At 34.2% G+C, this 27,354-nt stretch overlaps 1 protein-coding gene across 1 annotated transcript in view; it reads right to left on the bottom strand.

Moving 5' to 3' along the window:
* The window catches only part of CTSO (cathepsin O), a 59,264-nt gene that overhangs the window by 9,921 nt on the left and 21,989 nt on the right, over positions 1-27,354 (bottom strand). Inside the window, exons 4-10 of the mRNA XM_074231565.1 lie at positions 21,695-21,803; positions 18,083-18,222; positions 14,834-15,001; positions 12,697-12,818; positions 1,578-1,741; positions 559-651; positions 110-248 (exon numbers count right to left, since the gene is read on the bottom strand). Of these exons, the coding sequence (XP_074087666.1) occupies positions 110-248; positions 559-651; positions 1,578-1,741; positions 12,697-12,818; positions 14,834-15,001; positions 18,083-18,222; positions 21,695-21,803 (935 nt within the window). The remainder of the gene's footprint in view (positions 1-109; positions 249-558; positions 652-1,577; positions 1,742-12,696; positions 12,819-14,833; positions 15,002-18,082; positions 18,223-21,694; positions 21,804-27,354) is intronic.

The following is a 27,354-nucleotide window of genomic DNA, read 5'->3' as shown; positions in this document are numbered from 1 at the left end:
GTTAGATTAGATAATCCCTTGTCCCAAAATAGGAGAATGACTGAACAAATTGTGGTATATGTATGTGATGTTCCATAAGAAATCATGAGGAATGGGATTTCAGAAAAACCTGGAAAGACTTGCATGAACTGATGAGGAGTGAGATGAGCAGAACCAGAAGAATATTGTATACACTAACAACATGAGGTGATGATCACCTATGAAGGACTTGGAAAATACCATGTAAACATAGATCGATATTGAACATGCTGTAAGAGAAGAAGCAGAAGAAGCATGGTTATAAATATAGGGTTCATTATCAGATTTCTTTCTATCAGGGGAGGGGGAGGGAAGGGAGGTAGAAAAACGTAAAACTCAAAACCTTGCAAAAAAAAAAAAAAAGATTGGTAAAAACTATCGTTGCATGTAGTTGGAAAAACAAAAATAAAATATTTAAATAAAAAAAGATTAATCTCTGAGATATCTTCCATGGATAATAAATTATTTCTATCTCTCTAAAAGATGCAGACACCGTGTTGTCATTCACTCTGGATTTGGAGGCATAATCATGAGACTTACCACAAATATTAGCTCCCATTTTAACAAAGGCATAACCATCTTCTCCCCAGGAAGTTCCCCATGAATTCCGCACTATCCAGTAAGGAGTATCTCCTATAAAAGATGACCAAAATACTTTTAGTACGATAAAGGTATAATAAGGATGGATAACTCTTCATTTAGTAATTTACTAAGGGTAAATGTATTAAATAGATACAAGCAAATAAGAATAAGACTTGGAGATAGAATTAAAAGCTAATTTAAATCAAGCAATAGGCTTTAACTATACTGAATATGACACTGAAGACAAGGGAACTAGTCTTGTAAGTGCTATATAATGGTAGGTAGATACTTAATAAATGTCTTGAATTTTAACATTAATCTTTTTTATTTTTCTCTATTACACGTACACAAAAATTTATAACATTCATTTATACATTTTTTTGTTTGAATTTTCTCCCTCCATCTCTTCCTCTTTCCTTGAGGTAAACAAATGGATATAGATTATATATGCAAGGGCAAGAAAAATATTTCCATATTAGCCATGATGCAAAAGAAAATGCAGAATATCTTGAATTGTTAATAATGGTTAATGGTACATTAAAGTTTACAAAGCATGTGACATATGAAATTTCATCAGCTCTTCACAATAACAATGTAAGGTTATTCTTTTAATCCCCATTTTACAGAGGAGACTGAGGCTGAGAGTGTTCAAATGATTTGCTCAGGATCCCACAGCTAGCAACATTCAAATTCAGATATTAATGATTCCAGGTCTATTCATTATGCACCGAGTTACCTACTAAGACGGAACAATGGGGAAAAAATAAAAAATTATAGAGAACAAGGAAAAGGAAAAATCAGGTACTTAAAGGTATATGATACAACAATGAGAACTTAAGAGAATATTCTCAGTATTTCTATGAAGAATTATTAATTGAAATTATACATCTTTATAATGTATTATTTCAAAGTTAATATCGTCCTAAATAGAGTACAAATCTGCCTCCTAAGAAAATGCATATCTGAGCAGCACATACCTGTTTTATCAAAACCAGTTATGAGAACGGCATGATTGGCTTCTCCACTGGAGCAGTGATGCTGGATTATTCCTCCCAGATAATCTTGCCAGCTCACTGCATCCACTATCACAGCTAAAGGGCCATAGGCCAGGAGAACTTGAGCCATTTCATCCTCTTTATCACTAGAAAGGAAAAGGAAATGTTTCATTTGGTCTCTAGATTGAATATTTCTAATGAAATGTAACCTTGAAAAAAGAACACTGGATTTGAAGTCCAAAGACCTGAGTTCCAATGCTGGCTCTTTCACCATAAGAAATAACAATAAGAAAAATTACATTTAATATTTACATATGTGAAAAGATATGTACATATATATGCACATACATATGCTTGTATATTACCTTACTTGAGCCTTACTACAATCCAGTGAGATAGAAGTCATTATTATTCCTATTTTGCAAATAGGGAAACTGAGGCTGAGAGGTCAAGCAATTTATCCAGAGGGACCCAGCTTGTACATTTTGTGGCAAGAATCAAAGACATGTTTTGCTTACTCCAAGTCTAGTACTCTATCATGTGGCCTCTCTGAAGCCCTATTACCCCACTTGTAAAAATGAGAGATTCAATTATATAATCTTCAAGGACTCTTTTAAGTCTAAATCTTGTAATCATACCTCTAGATTTATGCTAAGTTAAAATTTGTAATCATAAAATCATCTATTTAAAAGTGAAAGGGAACTTTCATTGACTCTAATGCCCTCATTGTATAGATGAAGAAAGTAGACCCCCAAAATGATTTGTCTGATACAATATAGTTTAAGTCATAATGAAATGCCAATTATGTGATTAAGAAAGATCAGTGCCAGTATGATTTCAACAACATACTAAACAAAATATTATCTATGATCAATTTGTATTTATATTAGGGATGCAAGAAAACAATAATCTTATTAAAAACAAAATACTCCACATGATCATATCAAGGGATCAAAAAAAGAAAACAATCATTTAAGCGAAAAAAATCTTACAAAACAGCCATATAAAGGTAATGTCTCAATATGATAAAAAATATATATCTCAAGTTAAAAGCAAGGATTATTTGCAATGGGAAAGCATTAAAAGCTTTCCCACTAAATACAGGAATGAGACTATCATACTTTACTGTAAATCAACATAGTTCTGGAAATTCTAGTAATATGAATAAAGAGAAGAAATTAAGGAGCCAATGAGGAGACCAAGTCTATGCCTATTTGCTATTAACACTATAATTTACTTAGAAAAACCTAAATGAATTAGTGTAGAAATTAAAACAATTAACAAATGCAATAATTTAGCAGGATGTAAAATAAACTGACAAAAACCAGGGGCATTTCTGTAAAGCAATAATAAAATCCAGCAGGACATAACAAAAAAGAAATTCCCACTGAAAAATCACCACAAAATATATGTTTAGTGTCAATCTACAGAAGTATATTCAAGAAATATAAATACAATTACTCGAAGAAATAAAGAATGACAATAGGGGAAGATTCATTATTTATGGCTGGGCCCCACCATTATAATAAATATATATTATAATTATAATATATAATTATAAAACAACATGTTTTATCCTAAACTAATCATTCTATAACATGGGAACACTAGTCACAACAGACAAAAAATAAAAAAAAATTACTTGTTTGGAGGGAACAAAAAGAATTTCAAAGAGAATAGAGGGGGAGAAGTATGAATGGGGGGGGGGGGAAGCACTTTTAGTCCTCAAATTATACTATAAAAAAAGTAATTATCAAAACTATTTGGGCCTAGCTAAAAGTAGAAAAATAATTCAGCAAATAGAATAGGTTGAGAAATATCAGAAACAAACAGTTCAACAAATCTAGGAGCATAAATAACTTGTGGGGAAGAATTCTCTACTTAATAATAACTTCTAGGAAAACTGCAAAGAAATTAGGAAATTAGGTTTAGATTAACATTTTATACCACATACCACAACAGTCTTAAAAATGAACAGTCAATCTGAATATAAAAAGCTATATCATATACTAAGTTCCATCAAGCATATGAAGAAAATGAAAAGAATCAAATCAGGACCTTTCACAGCTATGGCCAGGGAAAGAATTTTTTTTTAAAATTTTGATATATTTGCTTTTACCACATTTTCATTATTAAAATATCCCTTTAATCTCTATAAAAATGGTTCAGCAAAATCAATCCACACATCAATTAAGCATGACTATATATCAGCTATTTATATTTCAGAAGAGCAAAGTATAATGCTCAAATCTTTTGTTGTGAGTTTGTTCTCTCCTTTTATGTCATAGAGATGGTAAAATATTGTTTTTCTGGCTCTTGCTTACCTATTTTGCATCACTTCATTTAAATCTTCCTATGTCTCCTTTTAGACTTAAAAATCTTTTTAACAGCACACTAATATTTCATCAATTTTTTTAACCACAATTTGTTTAGCTATTCAATACGTTATAGACACCTTTTTTGTTTGTTTGTTGGTCCTTGAGGTCAAAACAAGGAAAGAACAAACTTATACTTCCACAAATATTTTGGCAACCATTCAACCTTCCACATCCCCCCCCCCCCCAATACTTTTATTTTTTAACTTCCTTTGGAATAGTAGTTCAAGCTCTGAGTCACAAAATAGGGACATTTTGGTCACTTTTTAAAAAAAATGATTACAAGTTAGGTTTTTTTTTTTTGGCCAATTGCTGTTTGGTTGTGTCTGGCTCTTCCGACTCCCTTTTTTAGGGGGTGGGTGGGTGGGTGTGGTTCTTGGCAAAGATACTGGAGTAGTTTTGCCATTTCTTTCTCCAGATCATTTTACAGATGAGGAAACTGAGGCAGAGCAGGTTAAGTGACTTGCCCGGGGTCACACATCTTTTAAGTGTTTGAGGTTACATTTGAACTCAGGTTTTTATATATATGAGCCTCTTATCAATGATGAATGGTTTTTTTTAATATACTTTTCTTTATTCCTTCTATATCTTGGATATCACAATTTTAGAAAAGATATCTGGTGTGAATATTTTTTCCTCAATTGATTTCTTCCCTTCCTGTAGTAGCTGTGTCAAGTTTATTCTTGCAAAAGGCTTTCAATTTCATATAATTAAAATTATCTATTTTATTCCTTTTGATCACTTTTATTCTTAGGCCAATGTTTCAACAACAAAGACAGAAATGAAAGTCTTATATATAAATCTAAAAGATCATTTTTTGTGTGTTTTATAGTAGCAAAGATATAGAAATAAAGCAAACGTTCACTGACTGGAGAATGACTAGATAAATTACGACATATGAATTGCTGTGTCCTGATGAATATGAAAAATTCTGAGAAACATAGGAAGACTTATATGAAGTAATACAACAAAAAGTAGAGCAAGAAAAAAATGAATATAACAGTGTAAATGAAAAAAAAATAAAGAAATAAGAAATAAAGCCAAATGTACCTTGTGTGACTTGGGCAAGTACTTATCTCTCTGAGGCCTCAGTTTCCTTATCTGTAAAATGAAAGGACTAAACCTAATGGTCTCTGACGTACCTTCCGGTTATACATTTACCACCCTTTGATAATTATAATGATCAAGCTTGACCCTCAGAAGAGAAAATAAAACATTATCTCCTCTTCTGTTTTAGAAGTGTGGAACATGACTGTCACACTTAGTTGATGTGTTCTTTACTTTTGCTAATCGATTTTTTTCTTGTTTTTTTATATTTTGTTATAGGCGATAGTTCTCTGGCAAAGGTAATTGGAAGCAATATGTATGGAAATGAGGGTGATATGAAAACAAACTTATTAATAAAAGCATTAAAAAGTAAATTCAAAAGTAAAAATTTTAAAATCTAAAAATGTAAAGGGTAAAATCTTAATGTCATTAGTCATGAAAACTATGCTCAAAAATGTGCTACAAAATGAAGAACTTCATAATTTCATAGTCCTTATACCTTGATAAGATAACCTTGGGTATTTATCCTGGGTGATAAAATGTTAACAAATCATTGGAAAGGTCTCTTTTTTTGTCTGAATTTTTTTTTTAATTGCAGGTCCTGAGGGAATATAGATATTGGAAGCAATTCTATATACATCCTTAAGATGACAAAGAAAGCAGTCATGAATAAATCACTGTTTCAATGTTCTTAATAGCAGTTTGATAGCTGAAGGGAGTTAACTCCTTCATGGCCAATTAACTAGCAAATAGGTTTATTCACCTATCAGAATGAAGAAAAGTGCACAGTACAATTATTGAAGTAAGAAAAATAATTTTAGCAGCTATTTGATTATTAAATATCTTTAAGAGAATTGTTCTTTTCTGGCATTCTATTTAAGCTTAAGTATCCTTTCCCATGCATTTTTATGTCCTTAGGTGGCTAGTAGTGAGATCAATCGGTTAAAGGATACAGTATCATGTCCCACAATGTCTTCCAATGGCTTCTCCAACAAGAACAATCTTTGCTAATTTAAAGGATTAAGAAGTTATGACTCAGTCATTTTATTTTTTTATTTTTATTGATTTGGAACTTTTAAAATTATGATTATTGATCATTTATATTTCTTCTTTTCAAAATTGTTTTTTCATGTGCATAGACCACTTATCTAATGGGAAAAAAGGTTCTTGATCTTATAAACCTATATCAATTCCCAATATGTTTTTGAAGTCAGACTAAAATTATTAATATCTTTTGTTTTTATATAATATTCATTTCCAGACTCCTCACTTCCATACTCAGAGTCATAAACTCATAACAAAGAATAAAAAGAGAGGAAAAACAAAAATAGTACATCAAAATTATATAATACATTAACCAAATCAATGGCATACGTAATATTCTACAACCATAGTCCTTGACTTCTACAAAGAAAGGAGAAAAGCACATTTTTTTCATCTTTTCTCTGGAACAATCTATTTCATTATAATTACACAATGTACAGATTTTTAATTTTTCCCCCATTTCATTGTAATTATATCCTTTTTTTCTGGTTCTGTATATTTTACTTTGCATCAGATAATATGTCTGCTCATACTTCTCTGTAGTATTCATGTTCACGGTTAATGTACAATAATATCCTATTATATTCTACAATTTCTTTAGCCATTCCCTCAACCAATGGAAATTTACTTTGTTTCTGTTTTTAAACTATAAAGAAATGATACTATGAATATGTATATAGCAATCTCTAATAAAAGACTAGAGTTTTTGATGGTCTTAGGGACCTAACCCCTCTTTTTCCCTTCATTCAATCTATCAAAATTTGCATTTTTTTTTTTAGTTCTAGGAACTTAACTACACAAAAGCTGATGATAGTGTGTAGTTCAATGATTCTTAAATTTTCTCTCCTCAATCTGTTTTCTAGATCAGCTGTTTTGGTTATTAGATAATTCATTTTTTCCTTTTGTTTTCCAGTCTTTTTGATTTTGCCTTAATATTTATCTCATGGATTTATTTACTTCTATTTGATTAATTTTTTCCCTCATGATTCACATCAAATCATAATCACTTTATACCTTTACACCCTTTTCAAGTATCCTCCATGGGCATACAATCCTCATGATGTCTCATGCAAAGCCAAATCATTACATGAACCATTTGGCCCCCTCCTCAAGTATACTCTGTCCCCCACTCTTCCTCCTTTAACCCCCATAAATCCTAACTAAAGTATTAAAGTACAGATTAAGATAAAATCACTTCCTAATCTCTTTATGTCCAACTCTTCTAAGCAGTACCCAGTGGTACTACAAAGCCCTAAGTATCTAGTAAAGTGAAGTCACTTCTGATTTAATTAAGTACATTGGAATACTGAAGATCTCTCTTAAGAACTTTACAAGATAGCCCTCATCAGAGAAAGTGCTAAATTCGAGGAGCAAGGGGGAATTAAAGTAAGTCAAAGGAAAGGTGAGACATATAAATTTAGAGTAAACACCTCAGGTGTTCACCTACTATTTGTGCCTGACCTGTGGTAGAACTTGTATTAACTGATCAGTCACAGTTAGACATCCTGTAATTTGTCTAAACATAGCAATGTCATCTTGGTCCTCTCCAATATCAGGACAAGAACCTACCAAACCCTACCCTCTAAATTCAATCTGTTCAACCATATTCAAGCCTTTAATTACCCTAAAAGAAATATAATTCTTAAGAGTTAGAAGCTATCTTCCCTTGTAGGTATACAATTTAAGATTCTTGACTAACATTTGTTTTGTTTTGTTTTTCACCTTTCCATTTCCCTTTTTATTGAATCTTGTATTTGAAGATTGAATTCTCTGTTCAGTTCTGGTCTTTTTATTAGGAAATTTTAGAAGTTTTCTACTTTGTTGAATATCCATCTTTCTCCCTGACAGAATATGCTGAATTTTGCAGGGTAGTAAATTCTTGATTGTAATCCAAGGTCATTTGTCCTCTGAATTATTGTATTTTTTAAATGTATTTTTATTTTTTGCTTGTTTATTTTTTGTAAGACGATGGGGTTAAGTGACTTGCCCAAAGTTATATAGCTAAGTAATTATCAAATATGATGTCAGATTTGAACTCAGATCCTTTTGATTCCAGGGCAGGTGCTCTATCCATTATGCCATCTAGCTGCCCCTGAAATATTATATTCTAGGTCCTTGAGTCCTTCAGTGTTGAATTTGGTTAAGTATTGTTTAAGTCTGATTGTGCTTCCTTTGTATTTAAATTCTTTCCTTTTTTCTGATAGCAATACGTTCTCCTATATTTGAGAATTCTGGAATTTGGTTATGATAGTATCTGGAGTTTTATCCTGGAGTCTCTTTCTGGAGTTTTATTTAATCTTTCAATGGCTATTTTTGTCTTCTTGATCAAGCAGAGTTGCACAGTTCTCCCTGATATTATCCAGGTACCTTTTTGGAGGGAATCTAGACTTTTTGATAGACTGAGAATTTGTAAATTATCTCTCCTAGATCTATTTTCTAGGTCGTTTGCTTTCCCTAAAAGGTATTTTATGTTTTATTCAATTTTTTCAGCCTTTTTACTTTGATGGAATCTTGGTGTCTCATAGATTCATTGGTTTCTATTTGTCCAATTCTAATTTTTCAGGGTTTTTTTTTCTTCAGTTAGTTTTCAGGTTTCCTTTTCCAGTTAGCTAATTTTACTTTTTGCTGGGTTGAATTCCTTTTCCAGTTGTTCAACTTTTGTTCAACATTCTTTTTCCAGTTGGCTATTTTTTTCCCTTAGGTTTTTTGCAAGGCAAGGGGTTAAGTGGTTTGCCCAAGGCCACAGAGCTAGGTAATTATTTAGTGTCTGAGGCCAGATTTGAATTCAGCTACTCCTTGGGGGCAGCTAGATGGCGTAGTGGATAAAGCACCGGCCCTGGAGTCAGGAGGACCTGGGTTCAAATCCAGTGTCAGACACTTAATAATTACCTAGCTGTGTGGTCTTGGGCAAGCCACTTAACCCCGTTTGCCTTGCAAAAAACTAAAATAAATAAACAAACAAATAAATGAATGAATGAATAAACAAACAAAAAAACAAATAAAATGAATTCAGGTACTCCTGACTCCAGGGCTTGTGCACTATCAGGTTAGTTTTTACTTCTAAAGGAGTTGATCTCTGGTCAATTTTTCATAATTTTCCTACATGGCTCTCATTTCTTTTTGCTATTTCTTCTCTTCTTTGGTTTTCAAATTCTTTTTTAAGTTCTTCTATCAGATTTTGGATTTGATTCCAATTCAGACTCCTTTGAGACTTCCCATGTAGGTATTTTTTCACTGTTTTCTTTTTCTGAGGTGGCATTTTTATAAACTCTATCTTTTTAAAGTTTTCTATGGTTAGCACTCTTTTAGCTTTTTTGCTCATTTGGATTGCTGAGTTCTGTTCCTCAGGTACAGAGAGTAAAGAGTCAAGTTTTTTGTGCTGGGGCTGGGATGTGAAGATTCCTGGCTTATTACTGGCCAAGATGTTGTCTATGCAGCCCAGGCATTGCCTCTGCAGTGGTTTGTTCCCAACCTGGTCCTTCTTCTGCCCGTGTTTGGAATTGGGACCCTCCGGGCTGGCTTGTTCTCTAGCTGCCAGGACCTGTACTGTAGTCTAGCTGTAGGGACCTGGACTGCACTGTGGTTAAAGGCCCCCCACTGGTTTTCCCTGCTGTCTGCCTCACTGGGCTTTACTTCCCCTTCTCCCCAGAAGAGACAGACTGTCACTGAAGTTCCTCCATGATGTCTACTGTTGAAAATTTGCTTCGATCTTGTCATTTTTTTTGGTGGGATCTGTAGCTTTAATGTCTGTGTAGAGGCTTAATTTACCATAGTATAGGGAAAAGCTCTGGGACCATGCTAGGTATTTTATGTTTTATTCAATTTTTTCAGCCTTTTTACTTTGATGGAATCTTGGTGTCTCATAGATTCATTGGTTTCTATTTGTCCAATTCTAATTTTTCAGGGTTTTATTTTCTTCAGTTAGTTTTCAGGTTTCCTTTTTCCAGTTAGCTAATTTTACTTTTTGCTGGGTTGAATTCCTTTTCCAGTTGTTCAACTTTTGTTCAACATTCTTTTTCCAGTTGCCCTAGAGTCAGGAGTACCTAAGTTCAAATTTGGCCATAGACACTTAATAATTATCTAGCTGTGTGGCCTTGGGCAAGCCACTGAACCCCATTGCCCTGCAAAAACTAAACAACAACTACAACAAATGCACATAAATCCTTAAGTCCCCTTCCCTGAAACCCATTTTCTTCCATCCTTAGGGACAAAAAAGATTTGTTTTAACTATTGCTGTGGTTAGCAGAAGCTAAATAGAGAGATCCATGAAGGGATAAGCAGGAAGGAAAGGCATGGGGGAGAGTTTATTTGGGGGATCATGCTCCTTCAGAGCAAGCTGCCCTTCCAAAAGGAAGCTGAGCAGGTTAATTCTAATTTCAAGGGAGATATTATTTTTCTTTCATGAGGTTTTTATATTTTTGTTCTAAGCTATTAATTCCTTCTGAATAATTTTCCATAACTTCCATTTCTTTTCCCATTTTCCCCCTAGCATTCTCACTTGCTTTTTAAAGTAATATCTTTGATCTTAAAAAAAATCAACAACTCTTGCGTCATCTTTTCTAGAAATTGTACACAGATTGTGGTCAAGTTCTGTTTTTCTTTGATTCTTTCCTTATAGTTGTTTTGGAGTACTTTCCTCTGGGTCTGTAACCTGAATATTCCTGCCACCATAATTGTTCTATTTAATTTAGGATTTTGTTGTGGTTGTTGTTGTTATTTATTTTTCCATTTTACTTTCTGACTTTAGATTTTATATTAGAACTGGGATCTGCACATTTCTGGCAGAATTGTCTAGGTTGAGCTTTTTTTTTTTTCCTTTTGGATCCTTCTTGTTTTCTTGCTATACTTAGTACTAATTTTCCATGTTCTTAGGCACAGTTCATGCTAGGGAGCAAAAATAGTATGGTTCTATATGTATTCAGCTTACAATAATTCTTTCCCTGGATGTGAACAGCATTTTTCATCATGAGTCCTTGGGACTTGTTTTAGATCATTGTATTTCTGTAAAGAGGTAAGTCTTTCATGGTTAAAAACATCAGACAATATTGTTGATACTGCGTACAAAGCTCTCTTGATTCTACTCACTTAGTTTTGTATCGGTTCATGGAAGCCTCTTCAGGTTTTTCTGAAATCTATCTGTTCAGCATCTCTTAAAGCATACAGCATTCCATTAAATTCATATTCTACAACTTATTCAGCTATTCCCCACTTTCTGGACCTCCCTACAATTTCTAATTCCTGTTCACTTTTTCTCATATGATACCCTAGTTTAATACTCCCCTTATAATAGAAAAAAATGCTCTTACTCTCTTGCTATGCTGCTGAAAATATGGCAACTCTGTGGTGCTTTCTCTTAAAGTTACTGAAAGGCAAGGGACTATGACACCTGTTACAGTTGCTCATATATGATGATGAGAGTAGGTATTCATTTATGTAAAGTTGTGTTGAGATTTAAAGGCCCAGTCTAAATCTTCTGTTCTATTTTTTTCTACTCTGAATAAGTGACTGAATAATAATCCTGAGGGTTAGTGGTTTTAACCTTGCAAGCAACATTGTAGGTTTGTGAAGTTAGAAGCTTCTTCAGTAAAAAGCTGACTGGAAGAAATTTTTGCCAACAACATTTTTTGGAGAAGATAATCACCAACAGAACGCTAAGCCCAAGCCTAGGCTTGACTTGGCAGATGATGTGGATCTTTAGAATTATTTAGACAGTGCAGAGCCAAAGGCTATTCAGCTGTCCTATTAAATGTTTCATACTTTGATGTTTTAACTTCTAATGTATCCTGGGAGAATATGAGTAGCTGTAGATTAATATATCAAGCTTTTAAGTCTTTAGCAATATATGCTTTTTAATTTTTTATGTCAAGTATGAAATGGAAGAAATAAAGAGCTGTCCTTTGTTGTTGATGATGAGGACGGTTGCTAAATAGCACAGTGGATAAAGTGTTAGGCCTGGAGTCAGAAACATCTGAGTTCAAATCCAACCTCAGATTCTTACTAGTTATGTGACTCTGGGTAAGTCACTTAATCTTATTTGCCTCAGGTTCCTCATCTGTAAAATGAGCTGGAGAAGGAAATGGTAAACCATTTCAGTATCTTTGCCAAGAATGGGATCACAGAGAGACAAAAATAACTGAAACAAGAGAACAACAAAAGTAGAGGCCATATTTAAAAGAATGACTAGACCAGGGATATGAAATGGAGAGGACTGGATAGAGGAAACTGAAACATCTTTTGGAAACTACTGCAATGGTTCATGTGGGTGATAATGAAAGACCAGATCAATGGTTGTAATGGGATAGCTGAGGAGTGTGATAATGACAGTATATTATGAACAGTACTTGATAACTAATTGTATATAAGAAGTGAAAGAATAAGTTTCAAAGATAACTTCAGTATTTTGAACATTGGTGACTGTGTGAATGGTGGACCCAATAACAGAGATAGATATGTAAGATGGAGAAATAAGTTTTGGAGATAGAGCTCTTAATCAGGATATGTTAGCATGGATAGCTATGATACCAGGATGTGTCAAATACAGTGATTAACTTTAAAGAATCAATATATCAGAGATAATTATATGTACCTTTGTTGATAATGAGAAAAAAACACAAAATATAATTAGGGATATTTACCTGAAGTCATAAGAAGAATAACCTTTGATGGAAACACCAGCATGTGAACCAGAAAAGTAATGACATAATCCAGTTTGAGCTTTAAAAGAGTATTCTGAATCTCTCACCAGTCTTACCTGAGTCTAAAAGAAAAAAAAAATCACAATTAAATGACTGACTTGAAACTTAAACTATCTAACTTTTGAACATAACTATTATTATCAACATCATACATCATGAGATTTAGAGCTAGAAGGGAATTTAGAAGTAACCTCATCTAATCCTTTCATTTTTGCAGACATGGAAACCAAAATCAAGAGATGATATGATAAAAGTTTCACAGGTAAAAAGATGCAGATCTTTAGACTCTTAATTAGATACTTTCTTTCAAATTCAATTCAATAATTTCTTTCAAATTTAAATCAATTTTCAAATACAAGACTCAAGAGAAATATACATCCCTACATAGGAAGATAATGCTTGTAATTCTTAAGACCTGTATAAAAAAATCATAGAAACAATCAATGATTTCTTTAAAGAGAACAACAATGAGACAACATACCAAAATTTATGGAAAGCAAAGTAGTACTTAGGGAAAAATTATAGCTCTAAACACTTATATCAATAAAACAGAGAAAGAGCAAAACAAATAAATTAGTTGTGCAGCTAAAAAAAAACTAGAAAAATAGTAATTAAAAATTCCCAATTAAATACCAAATTAGGAATCCCGAAAATCAAAGGAAAGATTAGCAATATTGGAAGTAAAAAACAATTGAGCTAATAAATAAAACTAGGAGTTGGTTTTATGGGAAAAACAATAAAATAGATAAGCAATTGGTTAATTTGATTTTTAAAAGAGAGAAGAAAATCAAATTACTAGTATCAAAAATAAAAAGGGTGAATTCACTACCAAGTAGTACAAAATTAAAACAATACTTTGGCATATTTTGCCCAACTAGATTCCATAGATGAATTTCATTCAAATAGATGAATTTTTCAAAAAATATAAATTGTGCAGATTAACAGAAGAGGGAAATAGAATACTTAAATAATCCCATTTTAGAAAAAGAAGTTGAACAAATCTCCACTGAACTTCAATGAATCCCCAGGGCCAAATAGAATCCCAAATGAATTCTATCAAACATTTAAAGAACAATTAATTCTAATATATAAACTACTTGGGAAAAGAGGAAAAGGAAGAGTTCTATTAAATTGCTTTTATGACACAAATATGGTGCTGATGCTTAAACCTATAGTAAATGATAGACCAATTTTCATAATGAATATTGATGCAAAAATTTTAAAATACTAACAGAGATTTCAGCAGTATGTCACATTTATCATCAATTATGACAAGGTAGGATTTATACAAGAAATCCTTAAGCTGATTCAGTTCTAGAAACATTATCAGCATAATTAACCAACAAAAATCATGATTATCTCAATGGATATAGAAAAATCTTTTGACAAAATGCAAGACCCATTCCTATTAGACACACCAGAAAGTGTCAAAATAAATGAAGTTTTCCTTTAAATTATAAGTAGTATGTACCTAAAAGCAGGTAATTTCTGTAATGGAGATAAACTGAAATAACAACTTTAACCAAGTTGTAGGATATAAAGTCAAGTCACATAAATCATCAGCAATTCTATATATTTCCAACAAAGACCAGTAACAAGATAGAAAGAGAAATTTCTTTTAAAATAATGTCAACAATATAATTGATCTGCCAAGACAAACCCAGGAACTATATGAACATAATTAAAAACACTTCACATAAATACAGTCAAATCTAAACAATTAAACATATTTATTGCTCGTGGGAAGACCAAGACAATATAATAAAGACTACAATTCTATGTACTTCTCTCTTCTGGACAATATCCAACTATATTTGCCCTTCCTAAAACGTGGTAGAAATTGAAGTGGTTAAAAGTGGACTGAGGTCCTAATCTAGATATAGTCTGATTAGGGAACAGATCTGGAAAACTACCCTTTACTTTGCTCTAGAACCAATGACTCAGTTTAACACAGGCAATATAAATTAGATTAAGGAAGTAAATTCTGTAAATTAGATTAAAGAAGAGATTGTGCAAATTGTTTGTATTTAGGCATGTACAACCAAGTACAATCAGGAGGAAACTAAAAATCAAATACCTTATTTAGCCAGTTCAAGGCATTAACAGTAGATCCACCGTTGCAACCAAAATTATTGTATGAACAGTCAATGACTTGTTGGACACTTAAGTCTTCCAAAAACTCCCCTTTGATTGCATAGGCAGATTCGATTCCACCCACAACACTGAAGGCCCAACATCCTCCGCACTATATTATATAAAAATAAAGAGCACTATTTATTATTGGCAAGTTTGCTCTGCAATATTCTGAACAAAAGTAAAGTTTATGTTGGCTTACAGAAATTTGGCTCAAGTAAATTATTTCCTTTCACCAACCATAAAATGGAAACAACTCTTGGATTACTCATAGACTGTGTGTGTACTCACATACAGTACAACATGTGCAAATAGGAAAATTGGACTAGAGTTCAGAATAGATTTGGTTTTCCCATTACTCGTGTAACCTTGGGAAAGCTGCTTATCTTCTTTATGGATTTTATTACCTCCTTAGTAAACTAGCAATGGCATTTTTCCTATGAACCTCACAAGATTGACAACAAGAAATATAAAAATTCATGAAAAAATTTCTGGGTCTTCCACTTCTATAGTCCTACTCAGTGCAGTGTGGATGACACCTTTGTTCTCCAAGGTGATGTTGGTTGAATAAAAATTCATACAGTTCCTAATTATGGAGAGGCCCATCAGCTATAGATTGGTCCCTCAGTACCAAATCATTAAATCCATAGCAATTCAAGAAACAAAGAAAAATATAAAATGGTCTTCAATCTTATGAGGTCCTTTTCTGTTTCTCTAATGGCAGTAGCAGTTTGATAGCAAAGACTGCTAAGGTGTTAAGAATGACAACATAGGAGGCTATTTAGGAGACTTCAATCCTCAAAGTGCAGGTCAGACCATATCACTATCCCTCCTACACCCATATTCCCCAGGCTGGGTTAGAATCATACCTCAGATACTTACTAGCTATGTGATCCTAGGCATGATGTCTGCCTCAGCTTCCTCTGTAACATGGGGTTAATAAATAGTGCCTACCTCACATGGATATTGTGAAGATTAAATGTTATAATTCATTTAAAAAGTGCTTTGCAAAACCTAAATCAACATAAAATTACTAGCAATTATTATCATTGCAACTCACATTTTATATCACCTTAAAGTTTACACAGCATTTTTGTCATCTGATATCATGACACTTGGCAAAAAGCATTATTTTTCCATTTTTTTTACAGGTGAGGAAACTGAGTTGAGAGATTTGGAGACTTGACATCACACACATTAAGTAAATATCAGAGGTTGGACTGAAAGCGAAGTCTCTACCTCAGTCTTTATAATCCACAATGCTGCTTCCTTCTAAAAGACCAATAACCTAATTCTACTCTGATGTTGACTAGCTGAGATCCTAGGCAAAATTACCTTACCCCTCTGAGTGTGGGTCTAGATCTCTCTTCTGTAGAAAAGGGATAATATATTTACAATAACATTGGATTGTGGTGAGGAAAATGTCTTTTTTAAACTTTAATCCTTAAAGAAATGCACTTTTTGGGGGGGGTAGGGGAAAACATTCTGAATTCTAAGTAAATGACTTAGTGAAAAAGAGCATTTATTTTGGATTTAAAAGTCCTGGGATCATATCCCTGTTCTTCAACTTACTACCAGTGTGAGCTTAGGTAATTAATTCACTTAATCTCCACTGAACTTAGTTTCCTCACTGGTGAAGTTGGTTGTTGATGTTTTTAGTTATGTCTGACTCGCTGTAATCCCATTTAGGGTTTTCATGGTAAAGCTATTGGAATGGTTTACATTTCCACTTTCAGTGGATTCAGGCAAACAGAAGGTACCTGATTTTAGATCCAACCTCTGATGTCTACTTAACTGGGAGACCTCAAAAAATGTCACTTAATCTCTCTCTCTCCCAGACAGTCCACTCCTGAGGCCGGATTTGAACTTAATCCACTAAAGGAGAAAATGGCAAAACATTCCAATATCTTTGCCAAGAAAACCTCCCCAAAAAGGGGTCATTTAGAATCTAACTTTATTTAACAACAATTTAAGTAAGATAAATACAAACAAAAGCAAAAATAAAACAATCCTTGTTCTCAAGAAACTGATAGTCTAATGGGGAGACAATAAGCAAACAATTGTACACAAACAAAAATATGAACACATATGTGGATACATATGTATACATATATATGTTCATACATGTTTACATACATATAAAAAATTGGGAATAATCCACAGAGGGAAAGCACTAGTGTTAAAGAGGTCTGGGAAAGACTTTTTTTTTAAGGTTTTTTTTTTTTTTTGCAAGGCAAATGGGGTTAAGTGGCTTGCCCAAGGCCACACAGCTAGGTAATTATTAAGTGTCTGAGACCTGGTTTGAACCCAGGTACTCCTGACTCCAAGGCCAGTGCTTTATCCACTATGCCACCTAGCCGCCCTGGGAAAGACTTCTTGCAGAAAACAGGATTTTAGTTCCAATCTGAAGAAGGTCAGTGAGATTAGAGGAAGAGATGAGGGAGAGATTCTCTAGTTAAAATAATAAATGTGGGGCAGTTAAGTGGTGTAGTGGATAGGGTACCAGCCCTGGAGTAAGGAGAACCGGAGTTCAAATTCAGCCTCAGACATTTAATAATTGCCTAGCTGTATAACCTTGGGCAAGTCACTTAACCCCACTGCCTTAAATAAAATTTTTTAAAAAAAGAATAACGTGTCACTGGACTGCTGAGTATGTGGAGGAGAGTGAGGTATAAAAAAATGGAAAGTGAGGAAGGAGCCAGGTTAATTTGAAGGAATTTCAAAATCAAACAGAGGATCTTATATTTCATCCTGGAGGAATCTTGGAAGGAAAGGGGAGTAAAAATCCTTAGGACCTCTCAGTGCAGTTACTTTTGGGGGAAAAAAGATAATATATCCATGTGTTGAGGGCAAAATTAATAATTTTAAGAGTTGCCAACTGGCAGAAGTAGAGATAGGAAATTGGAGAGAGCATCCCTGGAAGAGAATGAGTAGAGCAGTTGGGAAAAAAACACTGAATTTAGAATCTGAAGACTTGAGTTCAAATCTTGATTTTGTCACTTACAAGTGCTATGGTATGACTATGGGTAAACTATCAAATTCTGCAGACTTCAATTTCCTTACTTATAAAATTGGTCACCGCTAATGTCATATGATCTGATGATGATCCTGTAAATCTAATCAAAATAGTCACAGTACTTAAAATGATTACTTAACAATAAATATAGCAAGGAATGAGGAAGCCAGTACTCACCATCTGTTGGTTTCTTACTTTTGTTACGACATGCTTATCCCTCCAGTCAAATCTTATTGGCAAGGGCATGTATATGCTTGGCATGTTTAGTTCTGCATCATATAATGGAAGTGGGAAGGATTTGCTTCTCAAATAGATAGCTGTGAAAGAAAAGCAGGAAGTGGCAGGAAAATCTTGTCAATTTCTCTGGTAGAAGTCTCCTTTCTAATAGTCAAATTTACCAGAAAAAAAAAGCTATTCCCCAATTAATTGTTGCTGTGGAAATGCTAAGCAGAAAGCAAATAGTTAAATTCTGTGCCTTTCTATGTTAGATTACATCAAGAGCTATATTGATCTGCAAGATCTATAATCTGCAAAGCAGATTATAGAAAAATGGTATTATTAACCCTTTGGGAAAAGTTTGCTACCAGTCTCGAGAAAAGCTTCCCTTGTAGCAGACCTTCAATTGATATCATCTTTGCCAAAGCAATAGGGACCTGCTACTTGAATGATCCCACAAGGACAGTGAAACTGAGGCAGAAGCCCAACATGATAACAAACTGCTAGCTGTTTCCTCTGAACCCTGACAGAATCCTCTGCCCTATGACTTTGCAGACTCACTTTTCCTGGTAACTAGGTCATTTAGAAAAACCATATATAAAGCCTAACTTTTGGTAGGGGGAAGAGATAGGGATAGAGTCCACATTCTATAACCTTAGATCTGCAATATAAAACTTATCTGTCCCTTATCCCTCTGAGTTGTGAGTCATTGTGAAATTCTTTCTCTATTTGAGCCCTAGCTCATCATCTATGACCCAAACTGCTTCAAAGGGATATGAAGAGGCAGTTTTCAGAGAAAGAAATGCAAGCTATTATTAGCTATATGAAAAAATCTCTCAATTATGAATAATTTGATAAATTCAAAGAAAGTATTTCTAAGGCACTATATCATACTCAGACTGGCTAAGATGACAAACAAGGAAAATGGAAAATGCTGTAGGAATTGTAGCACAACATGTACACTAATTCAATGCTGTACAGCTTTAAACTACCAACCATTCTAGAAAACAATTTGGATCCATGCCCCTAAAGCATACCCTCTAGGGCAACAACCAACACTAGTGGGTTATTTTGAGAATTCTAAACTTTATATTGATTGATGTTATAGATATTATGATGGGACTCCAGCCTAAGGGATCCCAAGGTCCAAGGAAGCTCATACGGTAAAACTTTGTATCAGGTGCTTTTCATTCTTCTTATGTTAGCTTTGATAATGAACATTTTCTAGGTCCAATAAAGAAACTCCCCGACCTGAACTTCTGATAACTTTTCTACCACATCTGGGGCTGATTAGGAATGCCATTTCTAACTTCTGCACTGATTACCTGTTCTCAACTGCATTCATTCTTAAGATAAATAATCTTGCACCTGAAGCCTAACCCTGAATGTATTCCCTCCCTCTCCAGCATATCTTCCTCACCTTCAATAAGGATCGAATTCCTTCCATAAGGAATCAACTGAGTCATGTCTGACCCCATCTGGGGTTTTCTTCACAAAGATGCTAGACTGGTTTGTTATTTCCTTCTCTAAGTCGTTTTACAGATTTGAACAAGGTTAAGTGACTTGTCCAGGTTCACACAGCTAGTAAGTTTCCTGATTCCAATACAAATACCAATACTCTATTCACTGTATCACCCAGCTGCTCCAATTTAAAACCAAAGGATATAATCATTTATGAATCAATAAACTAAATCTTTGAGGAAGTGGGAATGTGCTATGTGGGCTATTTGTTGGGAAATATTGTGCCCAAGACAAATGTATCCACCAATTTTAAACGTAAAAATATAACAAATTTAACATACTTCCTGAGAATTTAAAGGTACAATTTACTAAAGATATAATACAATACTATTTAATTAAATAAAATTATTTTCCAGACACTGCTTGTGTGAAAAAACTGAATAATTTCAGTGGACTGCAAACTCAATATGAAACAATGACTCTTCAAACCCTGATACTTTCTTTTAAACATATCCAAGGTTTTTTTTAATACCTATCATTGGTAAGAGAGCAAAAAATTCACATACACAGCTATGTTTGGGTGATATAGGCTTATCATAGAGATAATCTAACCAAATTCACTTATTTTATAGTCAAGAACCTAAGGCAGAGAGAAATAGTGTCACACTGAGAGAGAGTAGAAGAGGAAGAAGACAAAGGAGATAGGAAACTAGAAGTCTTAGGTCATGAAGCCAGTTAAAGGCAGGATCAGAATGAGAATTCATATGGTCTCATCTGCTATCTAATATTTTTTCCACCATACTATTCAGACTTTCAAGTTCTTTAGAATTTTATTTTTCCCCAGTAACATCTAAACCCAATTTTCAACATTCATTTAAAAATTTTGAGTACTAAATTCTCTCTCCCCACTCCACTGAATAAGAAGGCAAGCAATTTGCTATGGATTATACATGTGAAAAAATTCAAAACATATTTTCAGATTACTCAAGTGGTAAAAGAATACATAACCCTTTCCCCCAAACCTCCCCTCCCATTATCTCAAGAAAAATAAAGATATTCAGACTCCATCAGCTTTCTCTTGAGATAAAATTTTTCATCATGATTTTTAGGTTCTTTAACCAAAAATAAATGATAAGTATACCTTTATTTTATTAGGAAAGACTTTGTGGAGCAGACAGAACTTAATCACTGTTAGTTTTTGAAGGGGAAAAAGCAGAAGAGGAAGCTCCTAAACTAGACACTATAGAACATAATCACTTTGAGAGCAGAAACTTATTTTTTCCCCTTTGTATTCCCATCACTTTTCAAAATACCTTGCAAATATGAATTTCTTGATCAATGTCTTTCAACTGATCAATTATTGACTAAGTTTATTTTCTTCCCCAGGACTTAATCTGTGTTTTATGGAGTTACAAACTATGAGTAACCATGGGTAAGTCATTTTACTTTTATAGACCTCATTTTTTTTACCTCTAAATAAAAGAACTGAAGCAGGTGATTTCTAAGGTCCCTTCGAGTACTAGGGAAACAAAATCAAACAAATTAAACACAAACTAAAATGCAGAGAAGAGGATTTTGTTTCTTAAATTATGATGTTGCTTAAACAAATATAGAATTAGCTTGAGAAATCTATATGGGATTCTAGATTTCAAAGGGTCTGTGAACTTGGATGGAATAGCATTTTTATTTTAGTAAACTATTAACTGAAATTTAGAATTTTCTTAATTATAAGCTAGGTATTATTCTAAGAAATCAGCAGGTGTCTCCAGATTGCCAAAAGAATTTTATGACCTACATATAAAAATTAAGAACCTCTGGTTTAAAGCTTAGAACTATACTTATCCAAGATGTCACTGTACAAATGATAAGGATAATTATACTACTCTTCTCCCAGGTGGAATGTAAACTCCTTGAGGAATGGCATCATTTAATTTTTATTTTAGTAACCCAAAGAGCTTAGCAAAAATTTGGCACATATGAAATGCTTGTTAAATTGAATTGAAAGATAAATAGAAATTTTATACCTAATGTCACTTTACAATCTGAGACTGAAATAATTCACAAAGACATAGAAAATTAATTAGGAAGTAAATAGTACCATTTAGATTATACCTCTAAACTCTTCAGGAAACAACTGAGAAAACTCATTTATTCCATAGATGGCAGAAGTATTGTCACTGGATGAAAATGAATTCAAATATTGATGTCTTTTAATACTTTCCTAGATGTTAGAAAGGAGAAAAAAGAGGAATTAACAAAACCAAAGATTAAATTAGGATTTAAAAAATTCACTCCTTCCTTTTCTGATTATATCTTAAAACAACTCATTCAAAAAACTGGCTTGCTCATTAAAACTTTGATTTGTGTCTTATAGAACTTTCAGACTTTTTATAACTTTCTCCAGATCATTTTTTAGTGTATAAAAGGTTCATGTGATTTCAGTAATTGATTATCATTTACTTTGATCAAGGTGGAAACACTAAGAATTTACAAATAAGTAGGGATATACTCTATGGTAATAAGTATACTTTATTAGCTATACATTCAAATATTAGCTATACATTCACATTACCTTTGTGGTAAATTTCACTCTTTTAAAGCTGAAAAGCTCTATGAAAAATGGTTGTTAGATTTTTATATCTTCCTCCCTTCATCTTCTCCCACAGTAAAAGAGAAGGGAAAAAGCTAAAAGTATTAGTGAGATTTTAAACTGCTTTAATGAGACTCCTTTAACCTACTTTATAATGCAAACAGAACTGGACTCCACCCAGATTAACAATTTACACCCCCTGCTCTTGTGATCCTATTTGGAGTTTCCTTGGCCAGATCCTGGAGTGGTTTGACATTTCCTTCTCCAGTTCAATTTACAGATGAGGAAACTGAGGCAAACAAGGTTAAGAGAAATGAAGGACTGTTACAGGGAAAGGTGTATTGAAATATCTTTGTTAAAGGGGAATGATTCTTAACTATTTTTACATATAAGATGCCAAAGTATAAATGATAAAGACAATAATACCACTCTCCATCTAGGTGGAATGTAAACTCCTTGAGGTCATTAGTTTGAATTCAAACTAATCCCAAACAGGAACTTTCCTTTTACACAAAGGTCATAGATTTAGAATTGGGAAGGACTTTGGAAGGTACTGTACATTTAACAGATAAGGAAACTGAGGTCCAAAGAAATTCAATGATTTGCCATTAACAGAATTTCAAACTCTTGAATTATTTCCAATGAACCACACTGTCTCATTCTCAAAGGAGTCAAGCTAAAATAATTTTTTCATGTTTTTTTAAACATGCATTTAAAAAAAAAAGAATTCCCAAATCTCTTCCTCCCTTCATCTTCTCCCACAGTAAAAGAGAAGGGCAAAAGCTAAAAGTATTAGTGAGATTTTACACTGCTTTAATGAGACTTGTTTAACCTACTTTACAATGCAAACAGAATTGGACTTCATCCAGATTAATAATTTACACCTCCTGTTCTTGTGATCCCCTTTGGAGTTTCCTTGGCCAGATCCTGGAATGGTTTGCCATTTCCTTCTCCAGTTCAATTTACTGATGAGGAAACTGAGGCACACAAGGTTAAGAGACTCACCCATCTGAATTCAGATCTTCCTTATTCAAGGTCTGTCATTCTATCCACTGAACCACCAGTTGTTGCATACATAGGATTTCTACTAATTTATAAGTCCCTATTAGTTGATGAGTTCTGCAGTCTCGCACAGAATTATAACCAAGGAGTTGTCAGAGTTACTGAGATCCATAGGTAATACAAAACAAAACCATTGTGGTCCAGGAGTTTCTCAAATTCATTGAGGTAGAGCTTCACAAATTCATTTAGGTAGATGGCAAAGACAATATAAATATGCAAGTCTTAGGGTAGCCTAAGAAACTAAGGTAGACATGGCCAGAAAGAACATAGCTAAACTAAGTGGTCCAGAGGTAGTGGCCATCCACTACACAGAAGGAAATCCAATAAAATATTAAAGACTCGTTTGCTGCTATTGTTTCACATGTCTTTATCTTATTATGACCTCCACCTTGGGTTTAATTTGCTTTTTTTATTAACACTTTATTTGTTTTCCAATTATATACAATAGTAATATCTACCTATCATTTTTTGTAAGGTTTTGAATTTTACAATTTGCCCTCCCCCCCAACAAAAGGCTGTCTGATGGTCTTTACATTGTTTCCTTGCTATACAATGATCAAAATTGAATGTTATAAGAGTAAGCATAACCCCTCCCCACGTCCAAGATGAGAAACCACAAGAATAGAGAGACATTTAAAAAAACCCAAAAATGTACTTCAGTCTGTGTTCACATTCCAATGGCTCTGTTTCTGGGGTGAGCTGCTTTCTTTATCATAAGTCCACCAGAGAAGTTGCCTCAACATTTTTCCCACAGTTGCTATTACTAGCTGTACCTCCATTCTATTCCTCCCCACTCTCATTTATTCTATTCTCTCTCCTTTCATCCTGGCCCTGTCCAAAAGTGTATTGTATCCCAGTACCCTCTCCCTCGATCTTCCCTCTCTTTTATCACCTATTCCCCCCTTCCCTCCCCCATCCCATTCTTCTTTTTCTCTAGGGTAAGATAGATTTCCTCACCTTATTAAGTGTGTATGCTTTTCCTCTTTGAGCCATTTCTGATGAGAATGAAGGCTCACTCATTCCCCCTTGCCTTCCCCCTTTCCAGTCCATTGAAAAAGCTTTGTCTTGACTCTTGTGAAATATCTTAGGCTTCTTCATCATCTTTCCCTTCCTCCCAGTACTTTCCTTTATCAACCATTGACTCAATCTTTTTACCATATTATATCATTATATTCTGCTCCTTCCTATGTCCTGTACACACACACACACACACACACACACACACACACACACGCTCTCCTTCTAACAGCTCTTATAAATGAGAATGTTCATGAGTTATCAATATCTTTTTCCTATGCATGAATACAAACAGTTCAACATCATTAAGTTCCTCATAATTAGTCCTTCTCATCTATCCTCTCTATGGTTCACCAGAGTCCTGTACTTGGAGATCAAACTTTCTCTTTAGCTCTGGTTGTTTCAATAGGAAAGTTTGAAAGTCCCCTGTTTAAATTAAAGTCCATCTTTTCCCCTGAAAGAGGATGTTCAGTTTTGCTGGGTAGTTGATTCTTGGTTGTAAACCAAGATCTTTTGCCTTCCAGAATATCATATTCCAATCCCTAAAAGCCCGTAATGTAGATGATGCTAGATCTTGTGTAATCCTGACTATGGAGCCTCGGTAGCTGAATTGTCTGTTTCTGGCAGCTTTTGGAATTTTATCCCTGATTTGGGAGTTTTGGAATTTGGCTATAATATTCCTGGAAGTTTTTCTTTTGGGATCTCTTTCAGGAGGTGACCAGTGAATTCTCTTGATTTCTATTTTACCCTCTGCTTCTAGGATCTCAGGGCAATTTTGCTGTATTATTTCTTGAAAAATGAAGCCTAGGCTCTTTTGATCATGGCTTTCAGATGAACCAATAATTTTTAAATGATTTCTTCTGGATCTATATTCGAGGTTGGTTGTTTATTCAATGAAATATTTCACATTTTCTTCTAATTTTTGCCTTTTTGGAAAGAGTTTTATTTCTCCCTGATTTCTTACAAAGTCATCAGATTCCTTTAGTTCCATTCTTCATTTGAAGGAGTTATTTTCTTCAGAGAGCTATTTTATTTCCTTTTCCAGCTGGCCAATTCTGATTTTTAAGGCATTCTTCTCTTCATTTGCCTTTTGTTTTGCTTTTTCCATTAGGCCTAAATTGGTTTTTAACATTATTTTCTTCAGTATTTTTTTGTTTATTTTTCACCAAGCTGATTTGGTTTTCACAATTTTTCTGCCTTGCTCTCATTTCTTCTCCCAATTTTTCCTCCATCTCCCTTAATTGCTTTTCAAAGTCTTTTTTTGAGCTCATCCATAATCTGAGCCCATTTTCTATTTCTCTTGGAGGTTTTGGATACAGGAGTTTCGATTTTGTCATCATCTGAGTATGTGTTTTGATCTTCCATGGGACTAAAGTAATTTTCTATTGGTCAGATTCTTCTTTTTTCTGTTGTTTACTCATTTCCTCAGATCAAGACAGCACTTGCAAGGCTTTGGGGATTTTTTTGGGGGGGGAACCCCACTGGGACCTTTATTCCTCCAAGCTCTTATTGCTCTCTTGCCTGTGCTTTGATATGTAGATGGCCCCTGTACTTCCCTCTGCCCTGGAGCTATAAGGAGGGATTCAGTTTGGCTACTCAGCATGGAAGCCCAAACTGCAACCTGGATCTGAGTGTAGGCTAGCAGCAGAGTCCTTCTTGAAGGAGAGCAGAAAAATCTCTGCAGGCTTCCCTGACCCCTTACTGTCTGTAGGGGTGCAGGCTGCTTTCTCCAGATTCTTGCTGTAGATTCTGTGGCTGGTGCTCCTCACTTCACACTCATTCTGGTGTAGCAGTTCTCACGGCCCCGGCCCCTTCAAGCTGTTGCCGGTGATCTGTGGGCTGGGCTGGGCTGCCTTGTAGCTGGGGCTTTTTTTCCAACCCCCAGTCCTGGTGAAACACACCTTTTCCGTGGAATTTCTAAGCTATTTTGGAGTGGGGAAATGTATCAGTCTTTCTGTGGGTTCTGCCCCTCTAAATTTTGACTAGTCATAATTTGTTGGCTTTTGGAGTTTTTGGGGGAAGGAGTTCCTGGGAAATGCTGCCTTCACTCCACCATCTTGGCTCTACCCCTCTTAATTTGCTTTTAAACTGAGTGTTAGAATGTCTGGGACAGAGGGCTTCTTGAAAGAACTCCAAGATCAGACTTTAGAACCTTTTGATGTTGTCAACAAACATTTTACTTGGTGTTCTGCCCATAGCTCCCAAGTGTGTGAATCTGCAAAACCCTCCATGTGTCTCCACAGAATAGTCTTACCTAGGTCTGGAGAGCAGCTGCTAGTAGAAAACAGTTTATCAGAATTTCATTGTGAAAGAGACTATATAACTGTCCTATTTGTTACCCTTTTTGTGTCCTGCTTTTTAAAAATTATATAAATTTTATTTGTTTTCCAAATATATACAATAGTAGTTTCTACCTATCATTTTTTGGTAAGGTTTTGAATTTTACTCCCCCCCCCCTTGTGTCCTGTTTTTTTTTTTAGATAATACTTAAGCCCTGGATAAAAGATGGGAGAAGAATCAGATTATTCAAAAGCTCAAGTTTTTGTTTTGGGAGGGTGGTAGTATTAATAAAAAGGGCTAATATTTATATGGATTTTAAGGTTGGCAAAGTACTTTATCCTATCAGACAGATGCTATCATTATCCTAATTGTACAGATAAGGAATTGAGGCTGAACAGGGTTAAGTGAATTGTAGGTTTATATCACTACCAAGTATCTGAGACAGGATATGAATGCAGGTCTTGCTAGTCAAGTCTCACACTCTTACCTCTGAATCAGCTAGCTGCCCCTCATTATAAGGGTTTCTCATCTTCAAGAATACAGTTTATTTAATCTGGACCTGTACTTTTTAACGTGTAGGGAACTCCAGGTGTGGGGTCTGCTTCTGACAGAGCAATATGCAATGTCAATAACATAACACCTTTTGAGGATTTCTTGATGGCACTTAAAGGTTAAAACATCTCTCCCAATGTGGGCACTCTAATCTATTAGTGAATATGACAAGTGGGGCCTAAACCCAGGTCTTTCTGGCTCCAAGACTAGTCCTTTGTAAAATGTCATTCTTCTCATCTTTAAGACTAACCTTTTTAAGATATCATGATTC

This window comes from Macrotis lagotis, chromosome 3 (genome assembly GCF_037893015.1).
Source record: "Macrotis lagotis isolate mMagLag1 chromosome 3, bilby.v1.9.chrom.fasta, whole genome shotgun sequence".
In the NCBI taxonomy this organism is placed as follows: Eukaryota; Metazoa; Chordata; class Mammalia; order Peramelemorphia; family Peramelidae; genus Macrotis; species Macrotis lagotis.
This window is presented reverse-complemented; position numbering and strand designations above follow the sequence as displayed.